The following is a 21,562-nucleotide window of genomic DNA, read 5'->3' on the forward strand; positions in this document are numbered from 1 at the left end:
AATATAGATTCCTGCTACAGACACTTACATATTCGTTAACTTTACATAACTCTAAATACTATGCAATTTGACATTAATTTTGTTCAATATTAAACCTTTTCTAATATTGAGAGTGAAATGAAAAGGAGGAAACTGAAAAGAAGTGTAACACAGAAGGTGAAGCTAATTCGAGTGAATTTAGGATATTAATTCCACTGTACTGTTTTAATCATGTAACTTTGCCTGGGTTGAGATGTTATCAAAGCCTGCCTTCTGGTTAAGAAAGTAGAGCATACCTGGAATAACATCATTGATATGCAAAAGAAGTGTACTTTCAACACTTGCAAAACTGCACAGCTGTATTCCATTATATCTTCCATCCCAGTTTCCGATAGGATTATCCTAAAAAGGAAGACATGTTACACGTATCCCAAGAAAAGATTTATATCATACAAAATACACATATGTCTTTAAAAATTTTAAAAGTGAGAAGATAAAGGGTTTTACAACACCTGCTTTTTCCTGTAACAAATTTTGTATTTGGAACATTCAAACATTACAGTCTTCAAAGATGAACATGAACTCAAAAACTGTTCTTTTGAAAAATATTTCTTATTTTAACAAGCATTCTTGAAATAAAATTAATTACTTGTAAACAAGTTAGAACTCTAGTGCATTGTTAGGCAATGGCTACCGCAATCAAGACAATGGAAGCACCTGATGATTTCCAAAAACAAAACAGCCTTTAACTATCAAATATTTGAAAGCTGTTGATTTTAAAAAATTCAAATTGCTAGAAATAACTTTTAATGGCAAGCTTCACATTTTCTTGAAAGATCAACTTTTGTACTTAAAACTCAGTATTTCTAAGACAGGACAAAGCCAAACAAACCAAGGTTACATGAAAAACAAGCTCTTAGAAACAGCTCACAAAGACATTCAGCTTACTGTTTCAAAAGGCAGAACAAAGCCAGCCTCACAAGACAAACACTCAACTCCATTACAGCAAGACTGACATTTAACATTACAAGTAGCTCAGTGGAGGCTCCTCAGAGTAACCAGAGTATTTCTCCTGAAATGTTTAGAATCAAACAGGATATCATTTACCTGATGCCAAAAAAACAATGACTGCCAAGGGGCATATTTGAACACAAGTGTTTATTTCCCATTTTAGGTCAGCCTCCACTGAAGTAGCTTGTGGATAATGTTTCTTCTATATTGCATGTAATTTACTTGCTAACACACATGCAGAAGTTATTAAATTCAGATTATTTTCTTACCATGTCCACTCCAACAACGTATCCTAAACTTTCGTTTCCTGGTAAGACATCACAGAATATAACTGTCCCATACTCTATACTCTCTCCTATCTTCAGAGAAACCCTGGAGTTGATTTCCAGAGGAGGAAGTTCTACCTGCATTGCTTCAACAGGAGCTGCATAGTCACTTTCCAGTTCATTGTCATCATCTTCCACCAGCTCCAGTTTGTCCAAAGCAACAAAAACCCCACAATCCTCATCACATCTGAAAAGCTGCTTGCCTTGGTACTGTCCATCAGTAAAGCCCTGACCACGGCCTTCTTCCTAAGTGTTGGAGGAGAAGGTAGGGATGGGACAGGAAAGCAAGGAAAAAAAAAAAAAAAAAAAAAAACAGAAAAAGAAAAAGCAGTGTATTTTGTGCAGAAGCAGACTACTACAAAAGCTGTAACATAATGCAGTGCTCTGAAGAAAAACTGCAACTAGAATTGGCCTGGTGAACTACCATTATATTCATTATATTTGGAGAAATGTGTTGCTGGAATTTGCAGCAAACATATGCTCTATCTTAGGAGAATAAACAGTAAGATGTTGTTTGACTGGAGAGTAGCTGCCGGCAAAAGCCTTTTTATTTGGAGAAGCATGTTTTCTTCAGGTGCAAATCTTGCTTCCATCATTAAATTTTTGCCATAACAAGACAAGACTGATTTGTATTAGACATAATGCTAAGCGTTCAAAAGTTCTACTTAGACGCCAAATAAAGAGAGACAATTTTCAGAGGCACTTGGCCCTGATATTCCCAGAGGTTTAGTGGGAAATGCAAAGAATCTGGGGTAAGCTTAAAGAGGACATTGAAAAACATATTTCTAATGCCAGAATGGCACCCCCTTGAATCTAACCTTTCAAAAGCTTTTGGCCAACATTAATTTTGCGGATTTATCTTGCGAGGCACACAACAGCAACATCCTCTATCTTAACTAGTTGCCATTTGACTTTTACAGCTCTACGGAGCTGGCAGCCCTGAAATCCAAGCCTGCATTTATGGACTCTATCCTGCCGTGTGCGGGGAAAAACAAAGTACTCAAAAGAAATCTGACAGATATTTGCCACAGTGGGGATGTAAGTAATTTAATTTTCCTAGGCTGGAAGAGTCTGAGTACATTCTTTTTGCCAGCCCATGCACCCCCTCAAGATTTACTTAACATGTAGAATACACGGCAGGTGTGACAGGGTGTGTTCACAGGTATTTAATAACAATACTTACGAAAAGATTGAAGATTACAGAATTTTTAGGGGTAGTGATGCTTCCAGAAAACAAAATTGTTATGACTGCCTCTTTAAATAGAAGAGTTTTAGCTCATCTTATAAAATATGTATGATGCTTCCCCTTAGCAAGGAACTTACCAGTAACTCTACTCCAAAGTATATCCCTGTTAGGGACCTTTCTTGCATCAAGGGTCCTCTGAAACGAACAACTCCAGGAAATTTTTCATCTCCTGATCTCAGCTGTACTCTAACAGGTGAGCCAATATCTATTTGGATGCCTTTAGTTAACCTGCTTTTGCTCTTAAACAGACTGTATCTTTCCTCACAGTTAGTAATAGCCAAAAGCAACTCAGCTAGTTTTTCATTTATTTCTATAACATCTTTCTCATCCACAAACAGGACTGCATGAGGTTGTTCCAGAATCTTTAATCCAATCTGCAGTTTCTTGCCTTTACAAGGAATATTTCTGGAGTGTCCCACAGAAGAACGGTCTTGAAAAAACTGCCCAATGCTACCTTTGGGTACTTTCAAGAGCTTTTGCGTCTGCTTGTCTAAGACACTGCATTCCTGGAGAAGCAAGTAAAAGATCCGCTCTTCCCAATAGGATGAACTTCCTTTTTCTTGACTCCATAAGCCTGAATTCATTGTGTTTAAAACTTTGTAAGCTGCATAGAAGTCTTCAAGAAAAACAAGCTGTTGATTTACGGGCACGTATCTTCACAAATTCTATTGGAGGGTCCAACCTTTGTGAAATAATGCAATATTCATTTTGCAAGGAACCAAATTCAGAGCAGAAAGCCTAGAATGAGAGAAGGAAAAAAAAAAGGAAAAGAAAAAAGGCAAAATGAAACTGAGGAACTACGTACTCTTGAGTAAAAGAAAGAAAAGAAGGAAAAAAAAAACCCACCCAAAAACACCAATCAGAAAAGCCCTTAAATCTATGACCAGCTCCACTCCCCCTACAGATAAAAATATTTCAGCAAAATCTTAAGACACTGAACAGTCTCGAAACAGTCACAGCACTTTTGATCACAGACATACCCATTTCTACTTGTAATTGCTGTGTATTTCCTTTCCTCCTCTAGTTCCTCGAAGCAAACAGCTAAAGGAAAAGTATAATGAGACGTAGAGAACACACATAAGTAAAAGGGAAACAAAAACTTAATTTCAGATGAGCAGGAAGAAGAAATATCCTGCTTGAGTTTACAAACAATACTTTATGGAAGCTTTCTTCTATGAAGATCTTTTCAGGTGATTACTGACAAGGTATTTTTGACAAAGTGTACTGCATTTGTCATCACAGATAACACTTTGATTCAGTAAAGTACAAAATTGTGTCAATGTAACAGAACAGAAAATGGATGCTTTTGTACTCTTTATTCTTTAGATAATAAAAATTGACTGTTCCAGTAAGCAATAAACAATGTATGAAAATCAAATTGCACCAGTATTATAACACGCAATTCTGAAGAAAAACCTGAAGACTTTTCTTTCAGTCATTTTAGAAAGATGACTCACTTTAACAAAGTAGAAGGAAATGTATCAGTTAATAAAATACCCTGTAAAATAGATACATGGGTATGTATGTCTATAGTTTAGATCATTCTGGATACATGAAGAAGATCCGCAGTACCTTAACAGGATTTGTTTACTTCTAAAGATGATAGAAAAGGGTAGCATATAAGTTAAGAATATATTGGCATGTAACTTTTTTCTGTTAGTAACCTGTGACATGACAGTTTGCATTCAGTTAAAGGAGATTCTCAATTATTTATGGATTTAACTTCAGTACATAAAAAGCAAATACTCTTCATCCTCCTGCCTCCTCTTTCTACCCTGTTCCTCCAGATCTTTTCTCTGATGGAATTCAAATACCACAAAATCTATTGTTACGCATCCTACTCAGTTTGATCTGAGCTTCAGAAACTAACAGAAAGCAATGGGATCTAGTAGTACTGTAATTGTATTCATCACCTGTTTTTAAACAAAAGGGTATTTAACAAAACCCCTTCCCCCAAAGAAAAGTAGTAACAACCAGAAAGGACCTGAAGTGTACGCAGAGTAGCATCTTTCTGTCACTAGGAATCTACCCATCTATGCTGACTTGCCAAGCCTCCTGTGAGGCCATTGAAACCTCACAGCCATTCAAATTGGACATAAGCCACTTCTCCCAGATGCTATGGGGGTGTCAGTGTCATCACCACGTTTGGACACTGCTGCTGCAGCAGCTCGCAGTAATTGTGTTGTTTAAAGTGTTTCCACCTGCAAAGTAATTAACACCTAAGGGATAAAACCTGGACAGTTTCAGGCCTCATTGAGATGAAGTCTGGTAGGCTGTCAATCTGTTTTCAAGTTAAGAAATATATTTCTTCATTTTTATTTCATTCACATAAATGGGCTTTAATGCTTGTTGATGATTAACATGAAAGTCTGATATCAATACTGGATTGAAATAGCAATGTTTTATGTAGACATTGATAACGAACAGATCTCCCCACCCCCACCCCCCAGACAAAGGAAATAAAATTAAATGACCACTAGTTTGTATACGTACACTCAGATATTAAAATAGAGTTCTATCCAAGTCCTGTCTTGTTCCCTCCCCTTACTTTTTCCAGACACTGGGAAAAAATAGATACTGTCTTGTTCTTCACAGCTCCAGTTTATGTTCTCAGCTTGCAAAGACTGGTGCACTTACTTAACTTTCCTCTTTGTGAGTCACTCCATAAAGTTAATCAACCCCCAATCCACTGCAAACAAGAATCTCCGACATTATAGGGTTCATGATCTTTTCTATTTCACTTACAGAAATAATTCATTTTAATAAGTATGTATGGAAACAAAATATTAACATAGCAGTCTGCTCAAGAGCTTAAATAATACATTTTATTTTTTATTAAAAATATTATTTTATCTATTTTTTTAATAAGTATACTCTGCTTGCAGGTCAATTGCTTCAATATCACACAATCTTCACATGTTTAGAAGAATTTTGTGCGAAAACATGTTAACAGCTGCATTTAGATTACACAATGGTAACTTTACATGGCATGGTCAGCCTTGCAAAGTTCTAGTCATTTACAGAAATGCTATTAAGCTACTGAATACGGTACCAAAAGGTCTTCCAGTATGAAGAAGTTCATCATCACTATAGAAAATGTCTTCCCTTAAAAACTTATCTACCACCGCTATCCCCTATCAAAGAAAATATACAGCAATAAACCCCAGATCCTCTTTTAGAATAATGAAAGTGCTAAATTAGTATTTAGCACAGAAAAGTTTGCTAAAAAGGATGTTAAGTTCTGGCAAAGACCCGAAATATATGTCAAATCACTAATTTTAAGATTTTTTCTTTTTCTTTTACAGCCATTTTCCAGCAAGCAAAGTATACTTGCTGAACAAACAGCACACCTGAACCACATTAAGACCAGAATGAACATTAGACCTCAGTATAAACTAACTTGGGAACAAATTATGCTTAGCAACAAGTCATCTCTACACTCCACAACATACCAGCAACCATAAAATTTTGTGCATACCAGAGAGTACTATACCATCACCACGATTGTCTAAGTCTCAGAGCCCGTTCAATTGTGTTCTTCAACTCCACCTACTACCTGAATTATTTTCATACACAAGGATTTTAGGGAGCAACAGGCAAAACACAGTTATGACTGCAACACTGCAACTTCAGGAAAAAAAAGGTATTTTAAAAATGTCAGAACTAGGCTATAATAACCCACCTAACTGCAAAGCTTCCCTAACTTTCTTTTTTCCCAGTCTTGAGTCACTGCTGTCACTACAGAGTCATCTCATCATAAAAACAGTTAGCACTGAAATATGAGAACTTTGTTTCTACCCTGGAGTAACCTTAGATGAACCACACAGACATGTCTGAATCTGCTATCAGGTTTCAGCATGAACACACAATTCTGTAGTTCTGATTCAGAGTATAAAATGAGGAAGCTAAAATAAGTTGCACAGTTTCTTACAGAACTTTCACTTTAAGTACCAAGCTTTAAACAGCTGAGACACAAAGTTATGTTCTTCACAGTCCAAAATTAATTTTCAAGGGAAGGTTAAAACTAGGAGTAAGTAAATTTAGTTGCAGCTGAATGTGCACAGAATTACATAACTGCAATACAAGCCACGAGTGGAAAAAACAGAAATTGTTTCTTCAAAATAGTAGGTGAGATATTGCCTGATACAAATAAATTCATATTGGCAACATGTTTACTAAAAGAAATGCAATTGGAAAACTCCACTGTTTTGTTTGTTGGTCTAAATTTGATGCAAATATACCACTTCAGAGAAAGAATAAAAGTCATTATCAACCATCAGCATCCTTTGGCATTACTCGATTGAGAAAATATACACCAATGCACCATCCTCACAGTTGTGCAGGCAACCCCTCTGCCGACGTGATACGCAAGTATCTTCAATAAAATGAAAGGCCTGTGCTCAGGTTTTTAACTGAAAACCAAAAGACATTTGTTCAGTAATGAACACTTAATAGCAAGACTGATGCACCTGTTTATCGCCTAGCAAGACAAGATGCGATATATAACGTGTAAGTCACAAGGCTCGAGGCAAAGCTAATTTTTTGAGAGTAATTATTCCCCACCCCCTATCTAGATGATTTTCCATGCCTCTCTGGGCGGCGATGAGCAGAGACGGACAGCCCCGAAGCACTTGTTAAGTCGGAGCAGACAGTGGTCGCGACCTTAGCGCCGAGCTATCGAGAACGCACAGCGGGGCCAGGCCCGACCACCCACGCCACCGCCGAGCCCGTCCAGCCTGGCCCCGCCGCTGGGCCTTACCTGGCCGCTGGCTCGCAGCGACCGCCACGCCTCAGGCGGGGGGCCAGCGGGCACAGGAACAGCGGGGGAGAGCGGCCTGGTGCGGCGAGGCCTCACCACAGCTGGCGAGCCGAGCAGCGCCCCTCAGCAGCGCCCGGCCCCGCGCTCCGTCCGTCACTCACCTCTTCATCCCAGCCCCAGGCCCCGGCACGCATCCGCCCGCCCACGAGCCTTTCCAGGCGCCAGCTCACAAACCCGCAACGACCCGTTCCCCGCCGCGTACACGCATCGTCAACACCCAACGCCCCCCGCAGCCTCAGAAGGCCCGCCCTCTCACCCCCCGGCGTCTCTCAGAACCAATCAAAGAGCGCCGCCGCCGCCTCGTAGCGCTATTGGCTAAGAGGGGTGCCAGGTTACAGGGCGATCGGGGATTTCCACTGCATCAGGGTTGCATGAGCCGCCGGGGGGGGTTCTGCAAGGCACGGTTGGCGGAACGCTTCCCAGTCAGGGCGCTGATTGGTCAGCCAGAGAGCGAGGGCGGGACGTCGGGAACTACGGCGGGTCTGATTTGACGGCGACGGCGCCTGCGCGTGTCCGGTCGCGGTGCTGCGGAGGGCGGTTTTGTCCGGCCAAGGGCGGCGGCGGGAGCGCGCTAGGTTTAAGCGGTTGGCAGCGGTGGCGTTTACACATGGAGAGCTCTTCCCGAGGGACGAATGAGAGGACAAACGTTGGAACAGAGTGTTGCTCAGCAGGACGGCTATGTTTAAGCGCTCCATTCATGCTTGCAGCATTTCCAGAAGACAACGTTTATTTTTAGAGATGATTTTTTCAATCAAGCTGTCTTCTAAATTGATGCTTTTAAAGAGCCATTCTATTTTAAATACACTCTGAAATGATATGCTGCTAGAAGTGGGCTTCCTGCAAAGGAAGCATCCTTGGGAAGGCTAGCCCATGTATCTAAGGTGGCTACTATAATGTTGACATACAAATAAACACTTTCCTCATTTCTTAGTATCTTTAACATCCTTAATATGCGTTTCTATATGATTTAGGAATACGTTCAGTTCAACATCCCAAAGTGAAAAGTGTTCCAGTCAATGCTATTCCTTACAGATACCCAGGATCTAGAGGGAGTTGGTAAGCAGGTCCAATGCACCCAGGTCAAGGCTGGGTACCGCTCTCTGAGCTGGGAAGCAATGTGTATCACTGCCACGGCTCTTGACAGGCAGCTGGGAAGGTACAACATGGGCTTTGGCTGGTGCAGCCATGAGCAGGATGGAAAAGATGTGGCCTGAGTGTTGGGAACCAGCCGGAGTTCATTGGAAGCTCCTGAGGAAACAATGAGATACCATCTGTTACGTAATCAGTGCTGACACTAATAATTTTGTTTAGTCACTTAGAGCGAGACTGCTTTTTAAAGGCTCATTTCGGTTTTTAACAATAAAGAGTTGTGGAAAGCCAGTAAGATTAGTATGAAGGGCACCCAGCGATCTGCGGCTATGCTCTGCTGATCCTCGAGGTGGCTGTCTGCACCCAGCAGCTGCCTTTCACGCTGCTCATGGGGCTGCCTTTTATCCTACTGCAGAATACATTAGCATGTCTGCTGTAAATCCTGAATCACAGAATCATAGAATAGTTAGGGTTGGAAAGGATCTTAAGATCATCAAGTTCCAACCCCCCTGCCACGGGCAGGGACACCTCACGCTAACCCATGCCACCCAAGGCTCTGTCCAACCTGGCCTTGAACACTGCCAGGGATGGAGCATTCACAACTTCCCTGGGCAACCCATTCCAGTGCCTCACCACCCTAACAGTAAAGAATTTCTTCCTTATATCCAATCTAAACTTCCCCTGTTTAAGTTTTAACCCGTTACCTCTTGTCCTATCATTATGTTTACATTTGGGGTATAAATAAATTACACGCGGAATGTAACTCTAAGCCTGAGTACACAGTAATTATATTTGAGAAGAAAAGGGGACAGAGACTTCAGAAGAATAAAATATCAAAATTCTAGATAGGAATGGCTATGTGGAATACCTAATTACTCAAAACTAACTCTTTAAAAACATTTCTCTAGTCCATGTAAATATGTACTTAACTCTCCGTGATTTCAGCAGGAAAATTATCACAGACCTTTTAGAAAGTGTCGTTCTACAGACAGAATGGTGCTTGTGAAACACAGCCCAAGTTCATACCCCACTGACCCCTGAGGCTCCTGTGACAGCTCTGTGTCACCAGCAGACCCCAGCTGAAAGCCTGGCCAAGACTTCTGTTTCCTCTAAAGCTCCTTCGTACTCCTGTAGAAGTATAAAGGAGTTTTAGAGTGATAACAGCCGCTTAAAATGGGCTTGCTAACAGTTCTTTCATGTTGAAAACCCTGTCAGTAACACCAGCACGAGGTACTTGCCATTAAACAGTGAATTAGTTTAAACCACACTTGGGTTAAAGGAGATGTGTTTTGTAATAATAAAGTTTGGTGAACAAATTTCACTTCAAATGACACTATACAATTAAACGTTATATGAATATCATGGAGCAGAATTTCGTGCTATGCCATGATAGAAATATGGTATTCATTTATCACAAAAGATATCACAAAAGTTCACACTATTCATGCAGAACAGCCAAATTTCTCTGCTGCTTCAAATATGGAAATGGTAGGTATTTATCCAGCTGCATTAATAGAAGAGAGGAAATGTTCTTGTAGAAGCATCAAAGACAACATTACAGCACTTTCTAAATATTACTTATGTGATAAAAGGGGACTTGGATGAATACGTTGGGTATTTCTGTCTCCTGTTGTTTCTCACTACCTACAGCACTAATGAATGATGTGGTAAAAGAAATAAGGCTTACTCACATAGTTTGGGGCCTGAGAGGGAAAAGCAGCACAGACTCTGAAGCTGCCTGAAGCTGTATTTCTGAGGACAGAAGCTGAAGAGTATTTTATAATAGGGGTATTACAGCCACAATCTTGAACAAGAATAAGACCTTGCTGTGCCTATAATAAAATTCCAATAAAATCTGGCAGTAAACTGCAGCTTGTGTGTAACATTGTTTTATCTCACAATTTTTCAAGCTGATTCCGGCTTTGTTTTATATGGTTAAATATCGTTCCTGTCTGTGTTTATGTAATCTATCTGACTGGGAACATGGGAACTGCCCAAATCAGGGTATAACTCAAGGCAGGACGTTTTACACTATTGCAGCTAGTTCTTTAACAATCTAAGCACAAACATGGGTTTGCAATACATGGCATTGCAAGGCTAGCTCATCTGGTGGCTGGTTGCCAAGTTTTGGACGGAGACTTTAAGGTTAGTCTTCCTAAAATGGGTACTTTCATCTTAAATCAGTGTGTAGGACTTAACTCCTATGACAACTTCCATGTACTGCAGCATTAAGATTTTGACCTTGCCTTGCTCCTATGTTGTTACAGAGCCCTCTTTTTCCATATCCTTTGCCAGATGCATTTTAGCACTGTTCTTTATGTATGCCAAAATCAGTGCTTTCACAGAATACAGACTCTTAGTGAGTCAGTGCATGAGGATCCCTTTTTCATCACTATGACATAGTTTTGCACTAAAATTTACCACAGTTTTATGAACAGTCAGATAAATTGATGGTGTCAGTGCACTTGTCCATCTCCCAGAAGGGTATGCTGCCATTGTGAAAATTCCGCTTTTCCACTTCTTTGCCCTTTACATGGTGTTTGACTATTGGAAGTGGAACTGAGAATATGAAAAAGGTACTAGTTACTCATACTGCTAGCAAACATACTGTTAGCAAACACCATTGTATACTGTATCGGTTTTTTGAATGTGCTAATCAGGTAGATATTTAGGAACTAAAATGCTGCCAGACTACAGGCACTGGATCTCAGTGAACAGCTGTTTGGACCAAACCCAAGCTTATGGGAGCAGGATGAGGACGAGCAACCTGTGAATGTCATAGCTACTGGGCATGAAAAACCCCTTCAGGAACCAGCTGTGATCATAACAACTGGCTTGACTTAAGCAGGCAGAATTCTTGCAGAACACCCCTGATTTGTAGTTATTTCATATTAGTCAGCCATGCTCATAATAACAGATTTCACCTTTTTTTTTTTTTTTTTTTTTAATCATCCAGGTTCATTTGACTAGGACTTGCTTATTCTGAAATAATTTAGAGATCACACTTGATACACTAAAAAATATACTTTCCTCTTTCAGCTTTATCAAAAGCAGGACAATAGCACTAAGCATCACAAAATAATACATTGCTTTTTGGCAACACATAAATTAACAGATTCAGAATTCAAAGTTCAGATACATCTGTGAACTGTCAGCATAAGTGGAAAATGCACTGAAATCCCCCTTAGTTTTTGCTTACAATTGTAACCACACCCATAAATGTAACTTTAAAGGAATAAGACTTAAGCCAGAAACCCATGCTTTGTCTACACTTAAAAGGGTTGGCTGGTATAGCTACACCTTAGAGCTCTATTGGCAAGCACAGATTTCTTTCCTGGTATAACTTAAATCATTTTCTGCATGGAACACACTAAACTGGCTAAAGGACTGCCAATGTAACAGCATCTACACTAGGGCTTTTGCCAGTGTGGCTGTAGCTGCATGGGAGTGATTTTTCATCCTTCTGACAGCTATTTTGGCAAAACTTCTATATTTAGACTGTATCCAAGTTAAAGTTGGCATTGTTTTACGTTGCAAATAAAGCAGAAGAGAAGCATTGCCAGTTTATGGCCCTGGTTTTACATTATTTTAAATTGTTCATTCTGAAGGAATGTGTGAGGCAGGATCCATGTGATCCTTTGGATGTTTGCCTCCCACATTTGTGTTGCATTATAGTTACTTAGTTTTTCAATGAGTAAGCTTTGGCAATAGGAAACTTACATTACTAAAAAAAGATAGTGTCCATATTATTCACCCAAGAAATAGCTATTCCAATGCTTCATAGCAAATTTCCAAGGTGAACTGCAAAAAGAAGCATCTGGGCTAAAGGACCTGTGAATTAATGCATCATTCTTCTTCACTTTGCCCTCAGTTCAACAAAGAGTTTAAGCATAGGATTCATTTTAGGCACACACATCAGACCATTTCAAATTCAGTAGTCACGTCAGATATGATAATGCTTCTTTTTGAACTTTAATTAAGCAGATATTTGAAATTAATCATGTTTAAACACTGTGCAGAGCCAGGATTTCTGTCAGAACTGCAAGTTTAGATAAAGTGAGGTTATTTATTGTGGTCCCATCTGCATTTTCTTTTCTGAACTGGATGCTAAGTCTGTAGTTTAAAGATGTCCCAAGGGGCATATTTTTTTCCGCATAAGTACATTCACGTATTTGGCTCTTTTTTCCTAACCTCTCTTTTGTCAAGTGTGCTTTTCTGGTTTCAGAAATCCACGCAGAGAAGTTCTCACTGATTTTGTACTTGTGTTTACTGTTGAACTCTTTCCTCTGACAAACCTTGTGTTTGCAGGTGTAGTCCTGATGCTCAGGTTTGCAAACCTGCCCTTGCTGCGGGAGCTGCACTGCGGGCAACAGGCCGCGTCTCACTCGCAGACAGCGCAGGAGCTGTTCGAGGCAAATAGGAAACCTCATGCGTAATCAGTCAGCACTGAACCAGTGAGCCAATTGGATGAGGAAGTCTGATTTAATCAAGGCTTCTTCCTTCCTTTTTGTGAAACACAGAATGTGCCTGTTAGAAGAAAGCACAGACATATTTTTCTGTGTTTTGAAAATGCGAAGCAGGCTCTTTGTGACTTTGCACACACTGTGCAGGCACCACAACTGAAAGGTCTTCAGCAGTATCCAGGTTGGTACACTGTGCACTTTGGTTTCTGGTGTTACCTACGACTCAGTGGGGCAGTTGGGCTGGCATCTACCCTGAAACGGAATGGGATGACTTTCGGTTCAGAGTAAAACTGTAATTTGTTGCAGGGGTTTTGAATTGTTTCAACTTTTTTTGTACTGTATATATATATATATATATGTAAAAATAAATTGCAGCTAGTTAAAAGAGCTTACAATGATTTTTAGTTGTAAAACTGAAACTGTTTCTATGAAGTACTGGTAATTTTCAAGACATATATTCAAGGCAGAAGACTTGTATATCGTAATGTTCACTTCTGCATTCTTCTGTTTACAAGTGTGTTGTGTTTCTCTGGTAAATCATGTTTTAAAGAGGTGTTTATATAGAGAGACATGAATACATATTGTATGTATATAAAGTTATGCATATATAAAATGATACATATTTTTGGAATAAATACAATTGTGCTTATGAGATGATATCACCTTCAAACAAAGAGTTGTAATTTAAAATTGGCCATTTTCAGATATCTTGTTTAATCTACTATATTTAATATTATCTTTACATTAAAAATTAATATTTGCAAGTTTATGCTCTCGGGATAAACTGTCATGGTTTTGCAAAGACTGAGAAGTTAGACAATAAGTGCTACTCTTCATGTTCAGAAAGAAGATCTTAAGGACTAGAAGAACAGTGAGAACTTTCACCTTCTAGTGCAAAGTCCAAAATTAAGGGCTTACATGATGCTCTTATTAAGGAGGATGACATATCTGTACTTGCTTATCCAAGTTGGGCAAAGGAAGAAGGGTTTTTGTTAGAGGAAAGTGGTTTGCATTTCCAATATTTCCAGTGGGGAAAGTAATTGCTTTTCATCGTATGGCCTTGCAGCTTGCCAGAAATCAATATACCTGCTGAAGAGGTTTCCTCACCTTTGTATCCAGCATTGCATAACTGTGTGGTAAAAAAGTGGAGGCAAGATGCTATGTAGCAACATCCCTGTACTAAACCTTCTCATTGCTTAATAGCCTTTGCTTGGGCATTAATTTTACCTCTGTAGCAGGGAGATTTGTTTTTCAAAAAAGTAGGTTGTTTTGTCATTTGATTTTCACCCCTTGGCTGAAATGTGAACAACAGTTCTTTCATGCTAACGGAACACAGTACTGTGTTAAGCATTTTATCAGCATGTGGTAAAATAATAGTTCTTTCATATCAGAACAGGAATATAGATCTACTACAAGCACAGTATAGAAGTTAAAAGGACAAGTAATGGGAGAATGCTTCTGTACAATAATTAGAAAACTCGCTTCTCCTTCCATCTAGCCATTGTCAGATTCAATTGTTTTGTTCTCATAGCACAGAGACAAATCTCTGGAGAGAACTTGAAGCTGTGAAATACGAAAAAAATATTATACTGTAGTAGATATTGCCTTTTTTTGTCCTACAAGTTGTGATTAAGAACAGATGACTAGTTTTGGAGTGGTAAAAACAGTGAATCCTAGCAGTGTAAAGGGACCAGGCTGCTAGTTACACTAATTATCTCCAAGATTTTAGTTCATCTGAATTCACACTTGCAAGCTTGAGAGCAAAATACAAGTAGAAAAAAATCTACCCCCACTGAAGTGTATGCCAAAATTCTCACAGATGAGTGGAGTTCCACACCTCATCTTAGTCAACATAACTTCTTAAGTTTTTCATGTTTGATTTTAATTTGCCAAGAAGATATCTAAACACTTTCAGTGGTAATGGTAATAGAAATGGTTCTTCACTGGTACCTATCTAGATATTTCTGTTTATTACTTTAGTTTTTATGAAACTGCAGTTGCCCTCGCACAAGTTCATAGAGAACAATGAGTAAGTCAATAAAAAAGATTACCAGTCTGGATCCTCTAAAGGCAGGCTACTAAGAAATGTCATTTTTGTAATCTTTCAGTGATAGTTTGCAATGGACCAAGACTCGCACTGCACAGCAGAAAGGGAACTGTTGGAAGCTGTAAGCAGGATTACTACGTTTTCTTCCAGAAGTGCATCTGATAAAGAACAAAATCAACCCCAAGCTGAAATTTCATGTCAAGTGAGAAAAGAAAACCCAGAAAAAGATGACCTGCAAGGTTGATGCTACCCTTTATCTTTCATGTAGCTATTTATGCCATTATCTTTTTTATTAAAAACTTTGCTTTATTTATCTGTAGTCCAGATTTACACTGCTATACTTCGCTGAAAATAAGCCTTAATTAAACTTGGAATAATAATGTGGCAGTAATGAAACAGATGCACAGCCTGGTGTGTGTATATACACACACAGAGCTTTCCTTTTCAATCCCTTGCCCGTAAAATGTATTCCAGATTTAATTTACACACCATGGATCAAAATAGTGATTATCAAATGGCCTGTCCCGGGAGTGAACTTTCTGCATATCACAAAATCTGAACTTCTTGACAGTATCAGCAAGGATACCAAGACTGAAGCTAACCTCAAGCAGTAGTCTCTCACATACCCCATGGAGAGGGAGCATTGAACATTCACTATGCCTAAGATTGCTGACATCTGTTATTAAATAAAATGTTATATATAATCCAAAATATATATAATCTCATCAAGATTTTCAGCCTGCAAAGATGTCATAAACACCACCTCCTTTAGGAAAATATATGCTTCATAGAGATTGAGCCAAACCCCGAAGGCCTTGATAATTGAAACTGTATGGCCAAATGATTAAGAACATGTAAAATTGGGGCCAGTAAAGGAGTACTGTGTTGCCTTTACAAGTCTATTGCTGCATCAAACTGTTATCTTCCCATTCATTTGTGGTCATTCAGACCCATTGACTGAATGTTAGATATATTGCAGACTGACTTCAGCTGACTGCATTGACAGAGACATTATTAATTTGAGATGGGGACTGGTGTGCCCACTGAAATACGAATATTCCAATTTTTTTATCCACTTTCCTAGCCCATACACCGCCTGATGAAAACTGTTGTCAGTAGATTTCAAAGACAGAATATCACCCTTTTGAAAAACTACAACAAATTCCCCTGTAAGCAAAGTCTTCAACCAGCTGTCCTACATTTTTATGTATGTGTGTGTCTGCATGTCTGTGTGTGTGTCTGTGAGGGGAGAGAGAGAGGAAGGAAGGGAGGTATATGAAATATTTGTGGCTGAACTGTTGCATCAGCTTAGCTACAAAAGAAGAAATGAGAATTCCTCCTTTGGCTGAGCTGGATATCCAAGTTTCTCCTGTCAGTCTAGGACATTTGTGTGTTCTCAGCTTTCACCCATTACTGCACAAGCCCAATATTTGAGTAGACTCAGTGTTTGGATGTATGCACTGTATTATCTCCTGCTTTTAGCAACAAAGAAGCCTGGAGAAACATCTGATTCAGAAGACTGAGTCGGCGTTTCTTGGGGCTACTTCTGGGAAGGTGAAGCCTACCTCCTGCTCAGACTGTGCCCAAGCTTGCAACCTAGACATTCAATAATTTTTGTCAGTAATTTTTCTATTACTTTGCATTCCACAGACTATTCAGTGTCTTTCAAAATGTCAGACCACAGTAGCTTTCCTCAAAGAATCTGGACCTGTCTTTATTAGCAGTGAAATCACTTATTTTATCAGTCTTTAGGTCTTACAGCAGCAGAAATTCTAGCGCTTCCTTTCACAATAGGTGCATAAGTTTTCTTTCCAAATGCAAAAGTTATAATGTGACATACTAAATTTATCGGTTTTAGATTCCAATGCATCCCTGAGTCCCAACTCTTCAATGACCACTAAGGAGCTTCAGGAATATTGGAGGAATGAAAAACGTCAGTGCAAACAAGTCAAACTTGTTTTTGAAATCCCATCAACCAGAATTGTAGAGCATCACTTGTCTAAATATGTGGTAAGCTAAAAAATGAATATGTAAGAAGATCATTAGTTTTTATTCACTCTACAGGGGTCTGCACAGCACACAGCATGCTTCACTACATGAAAGCCTTACTGAGGGCCAAGTTTTGCAAGCTGTGATCATACTGAGTAGAAAGAACTTGTTATCACTGATCTTATGGGCATAACTGATGGAATCTGCCCCTAAAATACCCTCTGACAATCAGTTCACAATATTTGCAGCAATGGAAACGTGATATGTGAATTAGTCGCTTGAGTGTCCTTAACACCTGGAGGCTTGTCAACATTGAGGAAATTCACACAGGTATAAAAATATCAATATAGTTGCACATCCACTGAGCTAGCCTGCTGTAGCAGCTGCATTGCATTTGTATAATTTCACCATCAGAGATTTACGTTAGCACAAGTGCAAAATTCTTTGATGTTGACAAATGTTAGGATCATTCCCCTTACCTATATAGGGCTCCATTAGATGACACAATTCTGTCATATTTTTAAGGTGAAGCATGAGTATGAGGGACAGAACAACAGAACAAGTGAGATTTTTGTATCTTTACTCACAGTACTGACACTTGGTTTATATTTCTGTTTCTGCTCCTGGCCTTCAGGGGGACTGAAGAGACTACAGCAAGTCTCTTTTAGTACTCTTATGAAATAGAGATAGAGATGTTTTCCTTGTTTGCAAGGAGCTCTGAGATCTGTAGACGAAAAATGCTAGGAATCGTACTAGTTCCTGATATGGGGTGGTGCAGCTTGGTAGAATATGGAGCAAGTAAATGTTCGGGAGACTGTCCGAAGATCTTGTTGCGTGCTATACACACCTACTTAGGTGCTGCCATACTTGCATACACTCAATAGTATCTAGCTTGGTGAATAGTTAAAAATTATTTTAGCATAACTGTATGAGAAGAAGAGTATGATTCAGTATATGTGCAAGTAGTTAGACTTAGCCATATTACATGCCTAGGCAAAGAGATGTATATTACAACAAAATTGAGCCAATTTGAATGATTATCTAATTAAATGGTATTTAGGCCCTTTTTCATGCACACTCCACAAAGAAAAGAACAAGTACTTGTAAATTATTCACTTAGCTGCCCTTGATAAAATGATAGCTTAAAAAACTGCTCTTATCATTGTTTTGGATATGCATCAGGCATATATATACTTTTCAGCAGGGAGTAGGAAAAAGTATAAGAAAATGTCACAGTGCTTACAAATGAAAAGAGATCAGAGAAGTCAGCTCAAATTTAGAAACCTTTCAAGGAGCACCTGTAAAGATCATTTATGAAGATTAAAAGAGAGAATTTCTTTTTAAGGAAAAACAAGGAAGGGAATCAGACAGACGATAATGCTGATACTGGTTTGCAGTCTTCAACAGCAGCAAAGAAAACAACTAGCATGAGTACAATGGCTCCAGTTTTTGTATAATTTAATGAGAACAGGGTCAAGTTGAATATGAACCTGGTCATTGTTTAGAAGCCAGCAAGGTCAACAGTCCATGTCCTTAGCTGGTGTGCAGTGATGCAGTTAAGCTGCCCTCAGTGGAGCTCCACTGGTTTACACACATCAAGGATTTGGCCCTTCCTCAGCATCATTGTGCTTGCATCAGAACTAGAAAAGAATCTATTTGTACATCACATAACACACAATTTTATTTTGCATCTATTTTTCTAATATCACATTTATTATTGTCACTTTGAGGGTAGTGAAGAGCTGAGGAAGACATACTCTTGAGTATTGTTAATGTGGGACAGCTTTTCTGTTAGTGAAGGGTTTTGAATGGCAAACAGATTGCCGTAGAAATGTCACTTTTTTGCATTATTTATATGCCAAGTAAGTTTTGAATAACAGGACAATGATTTAAAAGGCAGAAAAGGCTTTGGAGTTGCTCCATCTTATTTTTGCACACACCAAACATTACTGCCAAATACTCCCTCTACTTCCACAGCATTAATAATACCCACAGATCCCTAGAAATGTCTGATACAAACAGCATTTCTGAGTATTGCGACCAATGTAAAATAGATTATATTCAATCTTGAGTCTGGGAAATCCATTCAGTTCACTGTAGATTATTGATTGCAGCAGCTATGGTTGTTATAAACAAAATTCAGCTACAGAAATGCTTTGTAAGTGGCTTTACTTGGCATCAGCCTGCTGCTAATTCACAGTTCCCAGCACCTTGCCGGATGGGATCTGTTAGTGCGTTACAACTTGCTTACATGCTAATGCTAATTCTGGTGACAAAAGTATAGCACAACAGGAGGTGGGAATTATTAATTTGATGGCTGCAGATTTTAAAGCAGACAAAATCTGAGTGCACTGGGGCAAGAATGGTCCTTCTCATGCTTGTTTTTCTATTTCATTGCGTTTAGATGTATAAAATCATCATTCTGCAAACAGGGAGTTTTGACAGCAACAAGTCTGTAATTGAACGCCGTTACTCAGATTTCGAGAAACTGCACAGAAATCTGCTGGAGGAGTTTAGTGAAGAAATGGAAGATGTGACCTTTCCCAAAAAAACTCTGACAGGGAACTTCACAGAAGAAATAATCAATGAGAGAAAATTAGCCTTCAAGGACTACCTGAGACTTCTATATTCTATGAAATATATCAGAAGATCAAAAAAATTTATTGATTTTTTAACTAGGCCAGAGCTTCAGGAAGCATATGGGTGCCTGCGGGGCGGCCAGTACTCCAAAGCTTTGGAAATCCTTTTAGAAGTCATTGGTCTGCAGGCACGGTTGACAAGAGGCAACCCTCTCTCAATTGTCCCTACTCTCTGTGCCATAGTGGTGTGCCACAAGGACCTGGAAAACCCAGCAAGCGCCTTTGAATATGGAGAAAAAGCTCTGTCGCACCTTTGTATGCATACTAGCCACAAGTATTACATTCCATTGTTAGAAACAATGATCACTCTGGCATACGAACTTGGCAAGGATTTTCTGTCTTTGCAAGAAAAAATGGAAGAATGGAAGGCGAAAAAGGATCCCATTCGTATTTTTACCCTAAAAGAACTTGCAGTTCGCGAGTATGTACAATGAACACAAGAAACAATTTCTTTAAACAGCAAAGCTGTCAGCTTCTTTTCCCGAACACAAGCTTTTGAAAGAATAAGAACTGGAAATTATCTGGTTGGCTAACATAATATTGCGTTAATAGAAAAAAAATTATGTATTTTTCATGTTCAGTAGAGACATTTACATGTATGTTGGAAAGTATTACACTTACTGTAAAGATATGAAGAGCACTTGAGCTTATTAAGGTTTTTGGAAAAAAATTTGCAAGAAAAAATCGTTTATGATTTCGTCATTTTTAAAATAGCCTATTTCATGTGAAAAGTCAGAATAGGGAAATAAAATTAATAAAGCCCTTAAGAATCTGCAGAACCAGAGGCATTGCTTGCTTATGTGGAAACTTTTCAAGAAGAGAAACACCTTCTCAGGCAATGCAATCTAAAGGATCTATCTTCAGACACTAGTTTTTTAGTTCTCCAGCTGAAGCCTGGTCAAACAGCACTTTGCCTTTTCTGAGAATGATGGGATTGGTCCTATTCCCACTGAAGTTGATTGCTGAGGGCAGGAGGACCTAGGGGTAAGGTTTACAATCAAATTTGATAGCAGCATGATATACAGGCAACGATCATTCTGTCAGAGATGAGGGAGCATGCTTCTTTTCCGTTTTGTAGCTAATACAGTTTTATAACTCGCATTGATGACACATTCTTGTTTGGGGTGATCTTTAAGTAAAGATCTGTCCAGGGTAGAAAATTCATGCCAGGTGTGCTATATACATAATGCAAAGAAACCACAGAAGGTTGCTGTTGGGGAAAATATCCGGCTAATATAATGTTAGCATTTAATTGTGCTGTAAGGCATGGTTATCAGAGAGTCTGGGTTAAGCACGTGCTTCCCTGTTGCCTTTCAGAAGTTTATGTAAATTAGGCGTTGCCTTAGTTTTACAGCCTGGTACACCATGTGAGTATCATCTTGGTGGCACTGCAATATCATAGCTAATTCTTTCAGAGATCCAACCCACATGTACAAATTCTAAGCTTGTCTTAGCCCTAACGCTTCTGTGAAAGCTTCCTAAGAGCTGAAAAAATATCTCTGTTTACCTGCTTCTGTAGTTTTCCTCAGGTCTATTGTCTCTCCCATACACTTTTTTTAGTAATCTGGTAAATTAATTCTCATAAATATTGTAATTAAATGTCATGCTAGCATGGGTCATTATTCCCTGCTGAATGTAGTCCACTGAGCACTTGTACTGAGGCCTGTACCTCAGGAACAGATGCTACACACACATCACAAGGACATTGTCTATAAGTTAGGAATAACTGTATTAACTTATCTCCTAGACATGAAAGAATCAGTTTATTGAAAGCACACTGAGCCTCAGAAACATTGCTTTACATTGTTACAAAAAGGATGGCTTTTAAAAAACACAGAATAATGAGTATCTAGGGTGGAAAGTTAACATTTTGAGTAGCTATTAACAGCTAAGTGTCAAAATGCTTGTCGTGGTTTATTTTTTATTACAGATTATTTGTTATTTGACAATTATT

The 21,562-nt window shown here is 39.0% G+C and overlaps 2 protein-coding genes across 6 annotated transcripts in view; one reads left to right on the plus strand and one right to left on the minus strand.

Annotated features, from left to right (window-relative positions):
* The window catches only part of CYLD (CYLD lysine 63 deubiquitinase), a 28,388-nt gene extending 20,794 nt beyond the window's left edge, over positions 1–7,594 (minus strand). For 2 of the 5 annotated variants that reach the window (XM_080637852.1, XM_080637851.1), the window contains exons 1-4: positions 7,483–7,584; positions 2,640–3,603; positions 1,260–1,562; positions 276–381 (exon numbers count right to left, since the gene is read on the minus strand). In XM_080637852.1, the coding sequence (XP_080493978.1) occupies positions 276–381; positions 1,260–1,562; positions 2,640–3,146 (916 nt within the window). In that variant the 5' untranslated portion in view covers positions 3,147–3,603; positions 7,483–7,584. Of the gene's footprint in view, positions 1–275; positions 382–1,259; positions 1,563–2,639; positions 3,604–7,482 lie in introns of all 5 variants that reach the window. The other 3 variants (XM_080637850.1, XM_080637849.1, XM_080637853.1) reach the window with 3 other exon arrangements.
* Positions 7,595–15,053: 7,459 nt separating this feature from the next.
* SNX20 (sorting nexin 20) lies at positions 15,054–20,042 on the plus strand (the record flags this gene model as incomplete). Its single annotated transcript, XM_080638463.1, has 3 exons — positions 15,054–15,219; positions 16,839–16,990; positions 19,374–20,042. The coding sequence occupies 3 exons, from the start codon at positions 15,054–15,056 to the stop codon at positions 20,040–20,042; spliced, it is 987 nt and encodes a 328-aa protein (XP_080494589.1).
* Between the last annotated feature and the right edge of the window lie 1,520 nt (positions 20,043–21,562).

Source organism: Psittacula echo, assembly GCF_963264785.1.
Source record: "Psittacula echo genome assembly, chromosome: Z".
NCBI lineage: Eukaryota > Metazoa > Chordata > Aves > Psittaciformes > Psittacidae > Psittacula > Psittacula echo.